At 47.5% G+C, this 17,135-nt stretch overlaps 1 protein-coding gene across 5 annotated transcripts in view; it reads right to left on the bottom strand.

Annotated features, from left to right (window-relative positions):
• Positions 1-17,135, bottom strand: part of LOC100718604 (ankyrin repeat domain-containing protein 29) — a 110,229-nt gene that overhangs the window by 86,802 nt on the left and 6,292 nt on the right. For 3 of the 5 annotated variants that reach the window (XR_010041473.1, XM_063231842.1, XM_063231839.1), the window contains exon 2: positions 3,123-3,233. The exons of the other annotated variants lie outside the window; for them this stretch is intronic. Coding sequence is in view for 2 of the 3 variants with exons in the window: in XM_063231842.1 (XP_063087912.1) it covers positions 3,123-3,233 (111 nt within the window). In the remaining variant the exon portion in view is untranslated. The remainder of the gene's footprint in view (positions 1-3,122; positions 3,234-17,135) is intronic. 5 annotated transcript variants of the gene reach the window in all.

Here is a 17,135-nt window from a genome sequence, read left to right as displayed (position 1 = left end):
GGATATTTAAAAAAGAAAAAAATCTTAGGCTCATCTCTTTGAAGGAGAAGATCAAATAACACTTCTTTAGGGATTATATTTCAATTCTGCACCACAGTCAGTTGATAAAAGGTCAGGTTAGCACAGAGAGCAAGAGAATCAGGAGGCATTATACTAAGCTACACATAATTCAAGGCCTGATAAAAATACAGTGCCCACTTAAATTTTAAAAAAATATTACAGTAAAAGACACACTGTCATTAATCCCTTTAAAATGCTACCGCCCATTGAACACTGTCCACTCCCCACAACCCTGCTGCCATTCTCTGGGCAGTTCTGGAAGTCTTCCTCCTCCTCCAAAAAGTCTTTCAAGGTCATTTTGAGTTTCGGGAAGAGCCAGATGTTACTGAGTGTCAGACCTGGTCAGAAAGGTGGGTGAGGTCACTGTGTATTGTTTTCATTTGACAGAAATTACAGTAAACGTTTTGATCCAACTCAAGACAAAAAGTGGCTGTGACAGCACAACTGAAGACAGGAGAGAACTTCCAGACTGCTTCGGAAATGGGACAATGACGGATAGATGTGTTCCGGGTAAGAGGCACCGTGCTGAGGGTGACTGATGGCAACAAGTCTTTTATTGTGACACATTTTAAAAACTTTTAAACATTTGCCACAGTTTTTGATTGCACTGCATGCGTATTTCCTTTTCTGTTTAAAACCTATCGGTGTGACGTATTTTAATTCTTTAAAGGACTAAGGTCACTTCATTTTATTGACTGATGTTAAGATGTATCTTTAAAAACTGATTTGTGAATACAGGATAAATAAATATTTAAAAAGCAGTAAGTCTAGGACAAAAAGTAAAACATATACATCAATACACATAAAAAGGCTATAAAAAATCTGCCAGTGTACATCCTTGTGGTGAAATGTGTGTCAAATTTTGCTTTGTGGGCAAAGCAAAAAAAAAAAGAAAGAAAAGAAAGTGATCATCACGTACAGGCATCCAGATAGGAGCTGAAGATGAGTGACAGCAAATGGGAACCCTCAGTATACAGTGGGCAGCTTAGAAATAAAGTATTCATTCTTTATTTCTTTAAAGTTTTTTTTTTTTTTTTATGAATTGGGAATTGAACTCAAGATCTTGCCCTTGCCTGGCGGTTGCCAAGCCACTGAGCAATCCCCTCAGTCCTAGTATTTGTTCTTTATAATGCTTTTTATGGGCAGAGTTTGTAGACTGCACATTTTAGACTGAGGACAGTTCCCAAGAAGTTCCACAGGGCCCTCCTTGGCTCTAATGGTGGGTTGCTAGGTAACAGGGCTTGGTCTCCTCAACCAGAGGAAAACCAGTTTCTAGAGATACATGATAATCCCCAAAAACATCCTGGGACCCAATTTCTAGGCACAGGCAGCACCTGGAGACGGAGGAAGCCAAGACGGTGACATTCCAAGAGGAACAAAAGTCTGCACTGTTTCCAAGTTTCTCTTCGGTCCTTAGTCACCTCCAACTCAAGAGGCCTTTCAAAATAACAAGCTGTCTGAAAGGGCCATCATTTTTTAGACTTGCTCCTTAGCTTAAGAAATCATCTTTCGGCGCTGGAGATTTAGCTCAGCGGCATAAGTGCTTGCCTTGCAAGTAGGCAGTCTTGAGTTCGATCCCCGGTACCAATAAGAAGGAAAAAGACAAAAAAAAAAAAAAAAAAAAAAAAAATTTAAAGAAATCATCTTTCCAGAAATCTCCTGATGAAATTACTCCTACTCAGAAAGCCGAGGCAGGAGGACTTCTTTGAGTTCAGGGCCAGCCTGGGTTACAAAGTGAGTTAGTTCCAGGCCAGCCTGCAGCGCAGAGTGAAATGGTCTCAAAAAGATAAAAAAAGTTACTGTTTTCATTGTAAATGAAGGACAATGTACAAACATATTAGTGTTTACACAGGGCCAAATAGCTGCAGATGCCCTAGCTGAGAGAATGCAGCTCTGCCCAAAGGGAGGCAGATGAGCTGGGCGCTAGAAGGCATGAGAATGCGGGTGCAGCAGGGTGGCCTTGAGACAACAGGAGCCAGGAAGAAGTCACAGGGAGAATGGTGGCCACAGAAGTGGTGAGAGACAGAGGCTGTAACGTGACAGACCTCCCTCCTCACCGGGCTGGCCAGCTGGGGGTAGGAACTGGCCTTGTGAGACTAAGACAAGGATGCCCACAATGCCCACATGCCACATCAGCCTGGTTCTGGCAAGGGGCAGATGGTATATGCAAACTGGGATAATTGGCAGGAAGTTTAATAAAAGGCTATTTATAAACCTGGGGCCTCGGTACTAGAAACTAAACCATGCAGTTCAGGGGGGCAGGAAGAGTGTGAGAGGAAGGTGGTGGCTCCCACAGTGCAGTGAAAACACTACTGCCAGACAATAAAAGCTGGAAAGAGCATGCCCTGTTTCCAAGAAACATCGAGGCTCTCGTGAAACCATTTCCATTCAAATCCTAAACCCATCTCTTAGCTGAGGTCCTCCTTGTCCCCAGAGATGTGCAGAAGTCTCAAAGAACACTGCTGGGCCAGGAGGGGGCTCTCTAGGTGGTGCCTGCCAGTGTGCATGGGATCTTTTTAGGCTCTCTTTTTCCTTGCCTATTAGTGGTCTTTGTTTGCAAGAGGCATTGAAGGCCAGGAAGGCTTCAGTTTCTAGTTTTCTGATCCTTGCAGAAAAAAACCCTAACTCCCACATCCATGGCAGCCTGTGTGTGTGCTACATTCTCCTCCCTTTTCTCCTTTTCCCTCTTCTGTTCCATTTCTTTCCTCTCCTCCTTCACTTCTTCCTCCACTCCCTTTCCCTTGCCGCTTTCCCCCCTCTCCCTCCCTTCCTTCCTTCTAGTGAATTATTTTATGGAACAGCCTTTTCTTGGAACTGCCCATCTGGGTCCCAGAGAAGTGCCTCTTTCACTACTTCTTTATGCATGCAATTGTTTGCTTTCTGACACTCCTGAGTATGTTTGCACGTTTGCCCAGGATTCTTTGAAAAGGCTAAAGCAAGCAAGCACATGGACAAGGAAATAAGCACTGCAAAGGGAGGCGTATTGATGCGACGCTTTCAGCTCTCATGCAGGTGGGTGAAAGGGATGCTCTGGGCATGTAGATTCCTGTGTCCCTCCATACGCTGTCTCTGCAGTCCACATCCACCCGTCCGCTGTTCAGCAGCAGCTTCAGCAGGGCCAAGTTTCCTCTCTTTGCTGCCCAGAATGCAGCGTTGGCAAGTGGAGTTTCCTTCTGGAAGAGCAAAACCCAACAGGCTCTTAAAATGGACCTCAGCTAACACAGCCACCTCTATGCCTGAAAATAATACCGCTCAAAAGGGAGAGTTCCCAGCTGAGTCATATCATTTGGAAGACTGCTCCCCCAGCAATAGATGATTGTAAAATGCTTGGTTGTGGGAAGTGCTTTGACATTAGACACGGGAGCTGCAAAGGTGTCTGTAGAGTTGATAACACTGCCGTACGCATTGATAATGTTGCAGCATTACTGCCGTGTTTCCCACCAATGTCTCACTTTGCTGCCTTAAGTCTTTGTTCACAGTTTCCTTTTCACTTAAAGTGAACTTCCCCATCCTTCATGGCTAAGAGTCTGTTCAAATGCCATTTCCTCCTAAAACATTACAAATCTCTCTTTCCCAGCACGCAGAGCACAATCTTGGCCCTCTCTGACCTCCCGAAGGAATTGATGAGTACGTTTTCTATGGCTGCAATACTTTCAGAAGCAGCTCCCTGGGTGAATGCTTCACTCTCCCTCCACCCAGTTTCTACGGCTTTCGCTGCAAAGTGCCAGAAGTTTCAGCCGACAAGGAACCGTGGGCAGAGACTGCCCTCTGAGTCCTTCACTCCACTGCTGGGGAATTTGAAAGTGGTGAAGTCAGTGCTGGCCATGCCTGTGGGAGGCACAGGACCAAAGAACAAGTCTGCAGGTACAATTTCAAGCTGGGGTGAATGTTTCTTTAGAAGAAGAGGATGGGGTGGAGGACCAGCCAGCTCTGGGGTTCAGGCCAGCCCTGTTCACACGCCTTGACCAGGGAGTCTCAGGGCTCTTCTGCTTCAATGGAGATCACAGGACCCACCAGCCTTGACACTTACCGAGAGCATTAAATGGTATGGATGAGCTGCCTGACATGGTGCCCACCACCCCTAAATGCTGGCATGTGCTCATTCCATTTTCTTTACAAAGTCAGAATCAATAGGCAAAATTAAATTTCAGTACTACACAAATAGGGAATTTTTCCCATTTCAGGAAATATTACAGTATTCACATTAATAAAAGCATATTAGGCAGCTAAATTATATAGAAGCTAATATACGGTCAGAGAGGAACTCAGTCCCCAAGGTTGGTACACACACACTAAAACAGAGACAGCAGAATTGTGGTTAGAGACAAATCTGAAGAGAGCCTGGCCTCAGGATGGAGATGCAATAACCGGGTCTTCAAGATAAACTGCACCTGACATTGTACGGTAATTAGCACCACCTGGCCCACTGGGCCCAGATAAGTGTCAGGTACATGGTGGGAGAGAACATCTGGACCCAGACTCCCCTCCCTGCCCCACAGTGCTTTTGTTCTCTCCATGTGTGCTTGCTAAGGGACTCATTTCCCCAGCGGATCAATACTAGCTGAGCAGCTACACTCATAGTCCTACAGCTGACTGCAGTTTGACCTGTTTTGTGATATTGCGGTATAAATCACCCCTGACAAATGGCCTTGTGCCCACTTTTCACAAGCTTTCTCTTAAACCTTTCTTATTCTTAATCTCCTGTCTCTTGGAACTCATTCTTTGATACCTGCAGGACATGGACTCAGCACATGTAACATCTAGCAGGTTGGGAGTCACATTTTTTGAATACCAAAGTACTTTTTTGGGGGGTAAAAAAACCCAAACAGACCTCAAACGCAGATGCAATGTCTTTTAAATGCAGTCATATGCTACATAACATCTTGGTAGCAACTGGTCACATACACCATAGTGGTCTTTAAAGATTATATTGCCTAAACTGGGTGTGCAGGCCTGTAATCCCAGCACTGAGAAGCTGGGAAGATCGCAAATTCAAGCCTAGCCTGGCAACTTAGGGACTTAGCAAGATCCTGCCTTCAAAAAAAGAGAGCAAGGCCTCCAGATGTAGCTCTGTATGAAGGCCCTGGGTTCAACCTTTAGTAAGAGAAAAGAAAAAAAAATTACATTGCCTAAGACGCTGTAGCTATCTTAGAGTGTGTAAGTACACTCCATGATGTCCACCCCTTCTCAGAATGTACCCCACTGTGAAGTGAAGCACTACTTAGATGTGGGTTGGCCTTCTGTGCTTTCAGTAACCCTCCATCAACTGTGGCCCAAAATATTAAATGTAAGACTGCAGAAACAAAAACTGATAAATTCTGAGTTGCACTCCATTCTAAGCAACATGAAGTCTTACACTACCTTGCCTGGAGTTTCCTGCTGTTTATATGGTGCTGATCTGTTAGCCACCCCAGTTATCAGATGAACTGTACTTACAGTTCAAGTTATTTCATTTAGTAATCATCCCAAAGCTTAAAAGTAATGCTGCCAATTTAACAACAGATTGTTATAATTGTGTTATTAGTTATTTGTTGGAGCTGTTGAAGCTGAAAACTCGTTACAGGGCTATGGTGTGGCCTGGGTGCGGCTGAATTGAGAACAATGAGACATCTCAGGGGACAAGACAGGCCACAGTTGAGGCCACCTGGAGGCTTTCTAGATAGTTTTCCTTAATTAGCATCATTTGTTGCTCTGAAGGGTTCTTGAACCCTTCCCAAGATCCTGCTCAGGTTTCCTGCATTTTCCACTCAACTCCCTGCTTGTTCTGATTAAATATGGGCTGCCCAGGGTCAGTTGGTCAGTTGGCTAGCAGAGTTATGAACTCTGCAGAGGAGTTTTGTGGGAAGCCGCCTATGAATGGCGCCCATTTCCTGCTTCCGGGTTCTTCCCGGCCTGAACAAGCCCGCCAAATTGTCATATCTGCCCAGTTACCCGTGACGCTAGCCTATCAGCTTGTTAGGCGCGCTTCTCTGTGATTGGATACTGCTTCCCCTTATAAGAGGTTGTTCCTGCCCCCAACGGCGGAAGAGGAAGCAACACTGAGGGTGGCGGACCTTGTCAGGTCCGGTTCGCTGTACGTAATAAAGTTTGAGAGCTGATCCTGCTCGAGTTTGGTCTCCTGTCTCCCGCGGCTCCGGTCATCTGGTGGCCCGCACGGGGAAGGTTCAGCGACGCGCGGGCGCGGCTGCTGTCACCTGCGGTACGACGGAGAACCCGGCTCAATAACAACGGAAGGCCCCGAGCACCTCTTCTCTTCACCCTGATCAGCTACGTGAGATACAGCGGTTCCCGGGACAGGTGAGTACTGAATCGCCTGGGTTGGGTGGACGCACCTAACAGATTTTGAGCGCCACACGGGTGGACGCCGGTCTTTTTTTTTCTTTCCCCTTGCATTTGTTTCGCTTTCGCTTTGCCATTATGGGCAACGCTGCTCGCAAACCCCTCGCTGACTCCCTAAGAGTCCTGCTGCGGACCCGAGGCATCTACATAAACCGGGTCACCCTTTCGAGGTTTCTGGATAGTGTTAATGAGATTGCCCCCTGGTTTTGGCCCACGGGCTCTCTAACCCTCCCGTCATGGGAGAAGTTAGGAGGGGATCTTAGATGCGCCCGAGAAGAGGGACGCTTGGATCCCATGGTTTTACCCCTGTGGGAACTGATTAGGGCTTGTCTGACGGATAAACAAACCCCCGGGCTTTGCTCAGCCCGACAGGCTCTTGACAAAGCTCGATCCGAGTGCTCGGAGGAGCCCGAAGTCACACCTGACTTTGGGCCTCCAGAGAAACACAAGGGCTCCGATTCTGATTTGGATTCGGAGGGCTCAGAAGAGGAGGTCGTCTTTGCTAAGCATGACCCTCCTACACCGTTAAAAAAGGAACTTAGGGCTCGGGAAGATAAAAAGGGGAACCAAACACCACCCTGCCCGAGCTACTCCGCTTCGCGGGAGGAACTTAGGCCCTTCCGCTCCTTGGCAAGCTCGCGACCCATGGTCGCCCCCTTTAGGACGCCAGGCCCTGCACCGCCGTGGCCGGAAGAGGAGTTGCTCCCTGGGCTGCCACCTCCACCCGTGGCCGCCGGAGGGCGCCCACAATCCATGGCACCGCCCTGGTTAGAGGGAGAGCTATTTCCTGGGTTACCTCCTGCGCCCCCTTCTGGGGGAGGAGGAGGACGTTCCTTCCACCAGAGGGTATGGTCGCGGCTTCCCTTTGAGTGTCCCGGTCTCCATGCATTCCCGGTACAAGTAGGAGGCAGGGGAGGAGGAGGATATTATGAGCCCTTAGAAATTAAACAACTTAAAGCTATCAAGGATGCAGTTTCAGCTTATGGGCCCAATACACCATTTACCATGGCGCTTTTAGAGGCATTGGCTGGCCTGTATTTAACTCCGGGAGATTGGACCCAGCTGGCGCGTGCCTGCCTTTCCCCCGGACAGTATTTAGATTGGAAGTCTTGGAATGAGGAATTCTGCGTAGAGCAGGCGGCGGCTAACCGGGAACATGGCCAAAGAGATTGGAACAGAGACATGTTATTAGGGCGAGGAGCTTTCGAGGAAGATCAGACCCAGTACCCTCGCCAGGTTTATGAACAAATCAGTCGCTGTGGCCTTCAGGCCTGGAGACGGCTGGCTGGAAAGGGAGAGCATACGGGCCACCTCACAAAAATTTTACAACAGCAGGGGGAGCCCTTTTCCGATTTCGTGGCCCGCATGCTTGAGGCCGCTAACAGAATTTTTCCAGACGCTGAGGCGGCTCACCCTCTCATAAAACAACTGATTTTCGAACAGTGCACTAAAGAGTGTCGTGATGTCCTAAGGTCCAACAAAAATAGGTCTTTAGAAGAGTGGACATGCCTGTGCCGTGAACTGGGCGGCCCGGTAACTAATCACGGGCTCGTTGCCGCCATGGTCGCTGCCCTTCAAGGCGCTGCCAACGGAGGCAAGCCTCGGGTAGGGGGCAATAGAAATAAAAATAGAAACAACACTTCTTGCTTTGGCTGTGGCCAACTAGGACACATTAAGCGTAATTGCCCCAACAAACAGATCGGGCAGGGAGGAGCCCCTGGCCCTGGATTATGCCCAAGATGCCAAAAAGGTAATCATTCAGCAGCCGAGTGCCGGTCGATATTCGATAAAGATGGCAATAGGCTTTCAGGACGTCCAGACAATCAGCCAAAAAACGGCCGAAGGGGGCCCCTCCTGCAGGCGGGGCCCCCTCTGGCCCAAACCTTCCTTCAGTTCCAGCCCCAGCAACCACAAACACCCCAGGTCCCTTTAGGCGGGCAACCCCAGGCTCAGCAGGGCTGGACCTCAGTGCCACCTCCGACCTCCTATTAACACCCGAGATGGGAGTACAATTAGTTGAAACCTCCCTGCCAAATCCCCTTCTGCCAGACACGGTCGGACTTCTATTGGGGAGGTCGTCGGTGGCACTCAGGGGCCTTACAATCATCCCAGGTGTAATTGACTCAGATTTCACTGGCACCATCAAAATTATGGTTCAAGCCCTACAAGGCACGATTATCATTAATAAAGGAGATAAAATAGCCCAGCTGTTGGTTCTACCAAGCCTTCATAAAAACTTCCCCGCGAGAAACCTGACCCGAGGCGCTCAGGGCTTCGGCTCTTCCGGGGATACCTTTGAAGGCTTACATTTGACGTTGCAAGAACGTCCTATGCTAACCATTGACATCAATGGCAGACCCATTAAAGGCTTGCTTGACACAGGAGCAGATCGCTCAATCATTTCACAAAAAGATTGGCCTAGCTCTTGGCCCACAGATGTGGCATCCCAGAGCCTACAGGGGCTTGGGTTTGTCCACGCCCCTAAGGTGAGTGCTTCGCTCCTGACATGGCACGACAAGGAAGGTCATTCTGGTCACTTCCGTCCCTTCGTACTCCAGCTTCCTGTATCTCTATGGGGAAGAGATATTTTGACAGACATGGGCATCACCTTAACTAACATCTACTCCCAAAAAGCTCACTCCATGTTGCTAAAACAAGGGTATATCCCTGGAAAGGGCCTAGGCGTTCACCTACAAGGCCGAACCTCGCCTATTCAAGGCAGCCCCAAACAAGACAAAAAAGGACTGGGTTTTTCCTAGGGGTCACTGAAAGCCTTCTCACACCTGAACCCATAAAAATTACTTGGAAAACTGACACCCCTGTGTGGGTTCAACAGTGGCCCCTACCAAAGGAGAAGGCAGAAGCTGCTCTGGAGCTAATTCAGGACCAACTCCAGGCGGGACATATCAGACCATCAACCTCCCCCTGGAATACCCCTATTTTTGTCATTAAAAAGCGCTCGGGAAAATGGCGGCTCCTCCATGACCTGAGGGCAGTCAATGCTCAGATGCAACCCCTGGGTGCGGTTCAGAGAGGCATGCCTGCACTATCAGCGCTCCCACAAAATTGGCCGGTCTATGTCATCGATCTTAAAGATTGCTTTTTCTCCATCCCTCTTCACCCAGATGATTCACCTCGCTTCGCTTTTACCTTGCCCACTATCAATCAGGAAAAGCCAGACCTTAGATATGAGTGGATAATGTTACCCCAAGGGATGACCAACAGTCCCACTATGTGCCAATTGTTTGTCGATGCTGTCATAGAGCCCATAAGACATAAATTCCCAAAAAATAGATGCCTCCATTATATGGACGACATCCTAATATCAGGAAAGGACCTCCCGAGCTTAGAGCAAATGCTTAGACAGCTGGTCTCTACTCTTAGAGCCGCTAATCTGCACATTGCCCCAGACAAGATCCAGCGGTCAGAGATAGCCCAATATTTAGGGACAAAAATTACTTCCTCTCAGGTATCACCATTAAAATTGGTTATCCGGCGTGATACGATCCTAAGTTTACATGACATACAAAAATTAGTTGGGGATATCAATTGGATCAGGCCGTACTTGGCCTTACCTAACAGCAAATTAAAACCCCTGTTTGACTTACTTAAGGGAGACCCTGACTTAAATTCATCCCGAGAACTTACGCCGGAGGCAGAAGTGGCACTACAAGCAGTAGAGCGGGCCCTGACCACGGCCGCATTAAGGCGTATTAATCCAGAAAAGACCTTCGCCTTGTGCGTTCTCAAAACAGCTAGACAACCTACGGCTGTCATTTGGCAGCAAGGACCCTTGCTTTGGGTCCACCCAAAAATGTCTCCTGCTAAGGCTATTGACCATTATCCAGACGCGGTCGCTTCCCTTTCTCTAGAGGGCATCTCACGAGCCATACAACACTTTGGGGTGCCTCCTTCCTCCCTACATGTACCATACACAAGAGAACAAATTGAGACCTTAACAACATGTCTAGATTCCTGGGCGATTCTCCGGTGTACATTTCAAGGGACCATAGATAATCAATTCCCAAAAGACCCACTACTTCAGTTTATTACAGTACACCCTGTGATTTTTCCCAAGGTTACATCCGCATACCCCATAACTGGAGCTCCAATAATCTTCACGGATGGCTCCAAATCAGGCATAGGCGCATATGTGGTTATGGGTCAAGAGCCAAAAACTATCCAATTCACTCCAGACCAACCCCAGGTGGTCGAGCTCCAGATAATACAGGAAGTCTTACGTCGCTTCCCAGGCGACGTTAACCTCCTGTCAGACTCCAAGTATGTGGTAAATGCTCTCCAAGTTCTGGAGACGGCGGGTCCCATTAAACCCTCTTCAACGGTAGCCTCCATATTCCTAGGTATTCAACATCAGCTATGGAATAGAACCTCAAAAGTGTTCATCTCACATATCAGAGCCCATACTAATTTACCTGGGCCCTTGGTGGAGGGCAATGCCTTGGCAGACTCGGCCACGCGCCCGATATGGGTCTTCACCTTTCCCAACCCTCTGGAAGCAGCCCAAAAATTCCACTCTCAGTTCCATGTTAATGCCCGCACCCTCATGGCGCGCTTCAACATCACGAGAGCACAAGCACGAGAGATTGTACGGTATTGCCCAGCTTGTGTGATCTCTTCACCCCAACAATCTATTGGCATTAACCCAAGAGGACTTCGCCCAAATCATATTTGGCAAATGGATGTTACACACATCCCAGAATTCGGAAAACTTAAATATGTTCATGTTTCGGTAGATACCGCCTCCCAGGTTATGTTTGCCTCGGCAGAACCCGGAGAAAGGGCCACCCACGTTATTAATCATTGCCTGGCAGCCTGGGCTGCTTGGGGAAAGCCCAATATACTAAAAACAGACAATGGTCCTGCCTATACCAGCAAAATTTTTATGACATTTTGTCAACAAATGGAAGTCACTCTTAAACATGGCATTCCTTACAACCCCCAAGGACAAGGCATCATTGAGCGATCCCATCGGACACTCAAGGATGTCTTACAAAAACAAAAGGAGGGAATAGGCCATGGCCTAACGCCCAAAGGAAGAATATCATTGGCACTCTTTACCATAAATTTTTTAAATCTTAATCACAATAATCATTCCCCTGCCATGGAGCACAATAACCCGTCCCCGGCTGACAAAGGGCTGGTGAGATGGAAAGATGTCCTTACAGGACAATGGATGGGCCCGGATCCAGTGATTAGCTGGACCCGAGGTGCGGTTTGTGTCTTCCCACAGGAACCAGGCTGCGAACCGCTGTGGGTCCCGGAAAGATTGACGTGAGCAGTAAACTCCCCACCAGTTCCTGATAAAGCACAGGAGGATAAGCCCGCGGACACAAGTCAACTCGACCCTTCTGGGACCGACGCTCAGCACCCGAGACCATCTACAAACTAAAATGTCTGGTTTGGAGCTTTTTCTATTCTGTGGGTTCCTATTAATCACCCCTGTTCACACAAATTTGACCAACACTGTTAAAAATATGACAGCTTGGCTGCAAGACACCTACCTACCTAAGTTTCACAATTTGTCCCTCATAGTCGGTCAGGAACTTGACAATATGGACGGTATCCAACTAGGTCCAGTCAGGTTCGATTTATCAACTTTAGGCAGTGTTATAGCCAGTTTGTGGGAACGCGTCACCTCCTGGTTCTCCTGGCCCAACCTGACTACTTGGATCCTGATTGCCGTGACCTTCCTAGTGGGGCTTGTGGTTATTAAATGCTTGTTAGATCACCTCATACAAACTCAGCAGCAGGTTAAGATCACAGCTATGGCAGCCATGCAAATGGCAGCAGGTGGCCCATCAGGCCAGCAGGCCGCCGCATATCTCCTTCACATTGCAGAACATCAGCTATAAGAGCTGAGTGGGCAAGCCAATGACGGGTAAGACGGGAAAAGCCCTCCCGGTCAACCTAAGACAGGCTCCACTCAGATATACATGGCCTATAAGGCCAGGGGTCCCTTCTGGAGTCAAATTATTGGCATTGAGATGCGAGACCAAGGGTACTGCAGTGCCATCCGCCTCAAAGGTTGGGGGGAAGGCAGGAATGAATGTCTATATGCATCCAGGTTCGGTTCACAAAAGCCTGGCCCTGCGAAAAAATGAACCACTCACCTTGAGCATGGTCTTGGCGCAAGGATATGCACAAAACAGGGTGATGCACAGCAGGGTATAGACCTCTACATTCTCTCATGCCTCGGCCTACAAGGTAGGCCCACTCCTAGGTGTCTAACAGCAACAAGGTCATAGACACCTTGGAGGGACCCACAGACCATCCTATTTTAATAAAAAAAAAAGGGGGAGATGTGGGAAGCCGCCTATGAATGGCGCCCATTTCCTGCTTCCGGGTTCTTCCTGGCCTGAACAAGCCCGCCAAATTGTCATATCTGCCCAGTTACCCGTGACGCTAGCCTATCAGCTTGTTAGGCGCGCTTCTCTGTGATTGGATACTGCTTCCCCTTATAAGAGGTTGTTCCTGCCCCCAACGGCGGAAGAGGAAGCAACACTGAGGGTGGCGGACCTTGTCAGGTCCGGTTCGCTGTACGTAATAAAGTTTGAGAGCTGATCCTGCTCGAGTTTGGTCTCCTGTCTCCCGCGGCTCCGGTCAGAGTTTAGTCCTCCGGGACCCCCAAATATCATGCTGCTTGTCTCATTCCTTTGGGCCTTTGCGGTGTACCCATTTGGGTGTTTGGGAATCTAGGCACAGACCCCACCAGCTATTATTTATTATTAGTTTTTTTTGTTACTCTTCTAGCATGCTTAATGTATACACTAATCACAAGTAAATATGTAGAGAGAAACGAATATGTGGGGTTTGGAAATATCTGTTGTTTCAGGACTCTATGGAGGGTACTGGAATGTATCCTGCAGGAAATAAGCATTACATTCAATAGCATCCTTTAGTGGGTTGAAAAGAAAATGCCAATGATTTCAGCTATTCAATACCATCTGAAATGAAGTGATGACATTTGTTGGTGTGAGGGTTTCATTTCATTTCCCTCTGTACCTCTATCAGCTAGCGCTCTTGTGCATACCTGGATGAAGGAATGGGGAGGAGGGGAGTGATAAGCACATCACAAACATACTTTGAATAGTTTCCTGGCTCACTTAGGACCTGGCAGGGGGTGTGACCTATCTCAAATTCCAGGTTAACAATCTGCCTTCCCTGCAGGTGTAAATTTTACTGGCCCACAGTTTTCAAGCCAAGATGTTCACCCACAGGTTGCTACATTTGCAGCAGGCTGGGTCTCATTTGTCCCGGTCATTAGTTATACAGTGAACTTTGATCTCTGCCCACAAAAGCTTTATGGTAAGGCAGGCTTGACCTGTGTCATAAATCATGAAATGATCCCTGGATAACAGATTGCATGAGGCCTGAATGAAGTCTAATAGGTGAATAAGAAAGAGAAATTAAAATGAATAGAAACAACTCTGCTAGCTCTTTTCTTGAAATATAAGCAAGAGATAAATTTTAATTCACTCTCAGTGACTGTTGTTTCATTTCGAGATCAAATACCATTGAAAAGCCACCTGCAAACAGCAAACATGCATTGTCACAGCAAGCTCAATGGCCAGACTCTCTTTTTCCTTTAGGATAGTTTTGGGGATTCCTCTTCTGGTTTCCCATAAGACTACAAATTGAACTTCAAGGAAAGCTGCACATATTTTATTCTTCCTCAAGAGTTTGACTTATTGAGAGGCAGAGGCATAGTTGATTTGGGATAAGAAAGAGTGGGGATCAAGTTCTACCCTATTCCAGCTCAGCTCCAGTAAAAGAGAGATAACAACAATAAAATGGTACCAGGTATTCAGGCATCAAAAGGAGAAAAAATATAAATTCACTTAGAAAGCACACACTCAAGGAATGCTGGTTATAAATGCATAGCCCTTTAGGCTCTTTACACTTCTTGACCACTTACTGAGTCATTAGCATGTGTTGGGGACAGTGGCACTGGCCAGAGGTTAAGACTTGGGTTGAGAGTTGTTATGGTTTGTGTCTAGCTGTCCCCCCAAAGCCTTGTGCAGTCAATGGGTTGGGCTTCTAGAGTTTGTGACTGATTCATGGTATAGTGCTGGGATTATGGGTGTGAGTGCTACACTCACCCTAGGGTAAGTGTGACCTACATACAGTATAAGGGACAGAAAAAACAGAGTCTTCTCTCATGTTCCTCTCTTTCTGTTCTTGTTGCTTTCGCTGTCTTCTGTCACCATGAACTGTTGCCCCTGTGCCATGCCACCCTGCCTTGGAGCCAGCTGAATGTGGACTGAAATTGCCACAAACTATGAGTTAAATAAACCTTTCCTTCCTTAATTTTGGGTGTCAGGTGTTTTGTCCCAGCAATGAGAAAAGTTAACCAAGATGAGTCAGTTTTGATCTCTGTGCACCAGTGTTTTATGGCCTAAAGCAAGTAAATCATGTCAACAGGCATCGTAAGTTGTTGCAGGTGTCAGAGAAGAAATGCAGTTGCTCAGGTGAGGGCACAAATGAGAGAAGGGTCAACTCCACCCAAGAGGGCAGCTGGGAAGGAATTCTTTCCATGCGTTCTGAAAGACAGGGAGGACCCTGGCTGGACAGGGGCTGCCTAGCATCGCAGGGGAGGTGCAGGAGATGGATACGGAGGTCCAGCGCCTCAGAGACACCATACATTTGGCGGAGCTGCAGTGGCAGGTCTGTGGGAGAGAGGGCCAGGCAATTACGGCACATTCCCAAGGCTCCCCAGTGCTGTGCTCCTGAATTTGGACTCTACAAAATTTGGGTCTTGAGGCATCTAGGAAGTGTTTGAAGGTGAGAGACACAATCAATTTTGCCCTGTGAGGAAGATTGCAAGTTCAAGGCCAGCATGGGGTACTTACTTAGTGAGACTTTATCTCAGAATAAAATTTAATTTAAAAAAAGAGAGCACTTGTCTAGCATGTATGAGGCCATCTCATCTGAGTTCCATCCCTAGTACTGGAAAGGAGGAAGGGAGAAAGGAAGAAAGGATCCCTGTGACAGCCTGAGGAAGAAGGGGCTGAAGCGTGAAGCCAGATAAACAAGGGGGTGGGGTAGGAGACTACAGTATATACAGGTCCTGGGTCGGACGGGTCTGTGCAGGCACCACATGGGAATGAGAGGGTGTGACACACTGGGACCATTTTAAGAATTTAAATGACTGGTCTTGTAATGTGTGTGCAGAAGAAGAAGATTACAGGAGTGCATGGCTTCCAGATTTCGGGTCCCAGTGCCTGGTGGACTGTGGTCACAAACACCCCTGGAGGACAAGGCTTCAGGAAGAGGCAATGAGCACAGCTTTCAATGTGCTCAGCTCCAAGAGCCTATGAGGCCCGCTGGTGGAAAGCAGCAGGTAAATGTTCCCATGGTGCCGCCGCCCTGCCATTTGTCAGGGCTCAGGAATCTTTTTCTTCCCTCTATACTTTTTTTTTTTACTTCTATTTTTCCACTTTTTAACTGCTGTATGTTTGTGATAGTATTACATTCATGCTGGGGGAACGGATGCATCTTAATCATTTTTACTTCCCCTTTCCTCCTGGCCCTCCTGACTCCTCTATTCGACCTCCAGACGCCCCTTCCCATCTTGATCTACAGCTTATGAGATGCTTAGCCTGGGCCATGTGGTATGTCCTCTGCAGAGACAACCTCACTTTATCTACAGCATGGCTCAGGGAAGTGGGACTGCACTACCCCACTTCACAGTCAGGTAGGTACAAAAGCGCAAATTGGGCTTAAGCACCAGGTTATCTCTGCTCCAGGTTGTCCTCTTCTTTAACTATCACTCTGTGTCACCTCCCACACATTCTTCCGAAGCAACAAGGCCTTGGGCAGCTGAGATCTCCAACAATCTCCTTCCTACCTCCATTCAAGCTCCTCTCCCTCCAAGGTGGAAAGTTCCCCAGTTCTATTTGGGGTCCACGCAAATCACATTCCATGGATCACTTCCTAATATCCTCTGGGTACAAAGGGTACACCATCACCAATGGTATGGAAGGGGACAGGGACAAGCCTCTTAGCCTTTAAAGGAAATGATGCCTCGCCACTCTCCCTCTCTTTTGGTGGTCACTTTTTAGCCTCCAAAACTGTAACACCAAACATTTCTGCTAAACATGTAATTAAAAATAATAAAAGAAATGATGCAAGTGACAATGCTTTGCACAAAGTGCAGAGCCCCATTACCAAGCATGCCATTACTGTTCTCCTCCTTGATTCTTCTGATCCTTACCACAAGGCCAGGGCACCTTCCTTGCTGCAACATTACGGGTAACACAACTAAAGTGGAGATCTTGTTCTGTGTCAAGCAGTGCGTTAAGCATTTTAACTGCTCTAACTCATTTAATTCCTCAAAAGCCCCACAAGGCTGCTGTTTATTCCTCTACTTAAGAGGAAACTGAGGTACAGAAGTAAATTATTCAAGGTTACACAATTAAGAAGTAACAGAGCTGGGATTCAAACTCCAGTCTGCCTGGGTCCAGAGTCTGAATGCTTACCTCTTACATCCTGTAAGAAAAATGAAGGTATTTCCAAATTTGCACACTTTATTCTCTCTCTGAATCCCCCCCCCCCATACTTGGTCTTTATTGCCAGAACATTGGCTAATCCACTGCTCATCTGACCCCAAGGATTAAGTACAGGAAGGAGGGAAGCAGAAATACAGAAGAGAAACTGTTTCTTGTATAGAACTAGAATTCTGATTGAAAGGGAAGTGGCAGGAGAGATTTACTAGT

This window comes from Cavia porcellus, unplaced genomic scaffold (genome assembly GCF_034190915.1).
Source record: "Cavia porcellus strain 051 isolate PalLab524CR breed Dunkin Hartley unplaced genomic scaffold, mCavPor4.1 scaffold_20, whole genome shotgun sequence".
Lineage (NCBI taxonomy): Eukaryota > Metazoa > Chordata > Mammalia > Rodentia > Caviidae > Cavia > Cavia porcellus.
The sequence above is the reverse complement of the archived record's forward strand: the minus strand, read 5'-3'. Positions and strand labels throughout refer to the sequence as shown.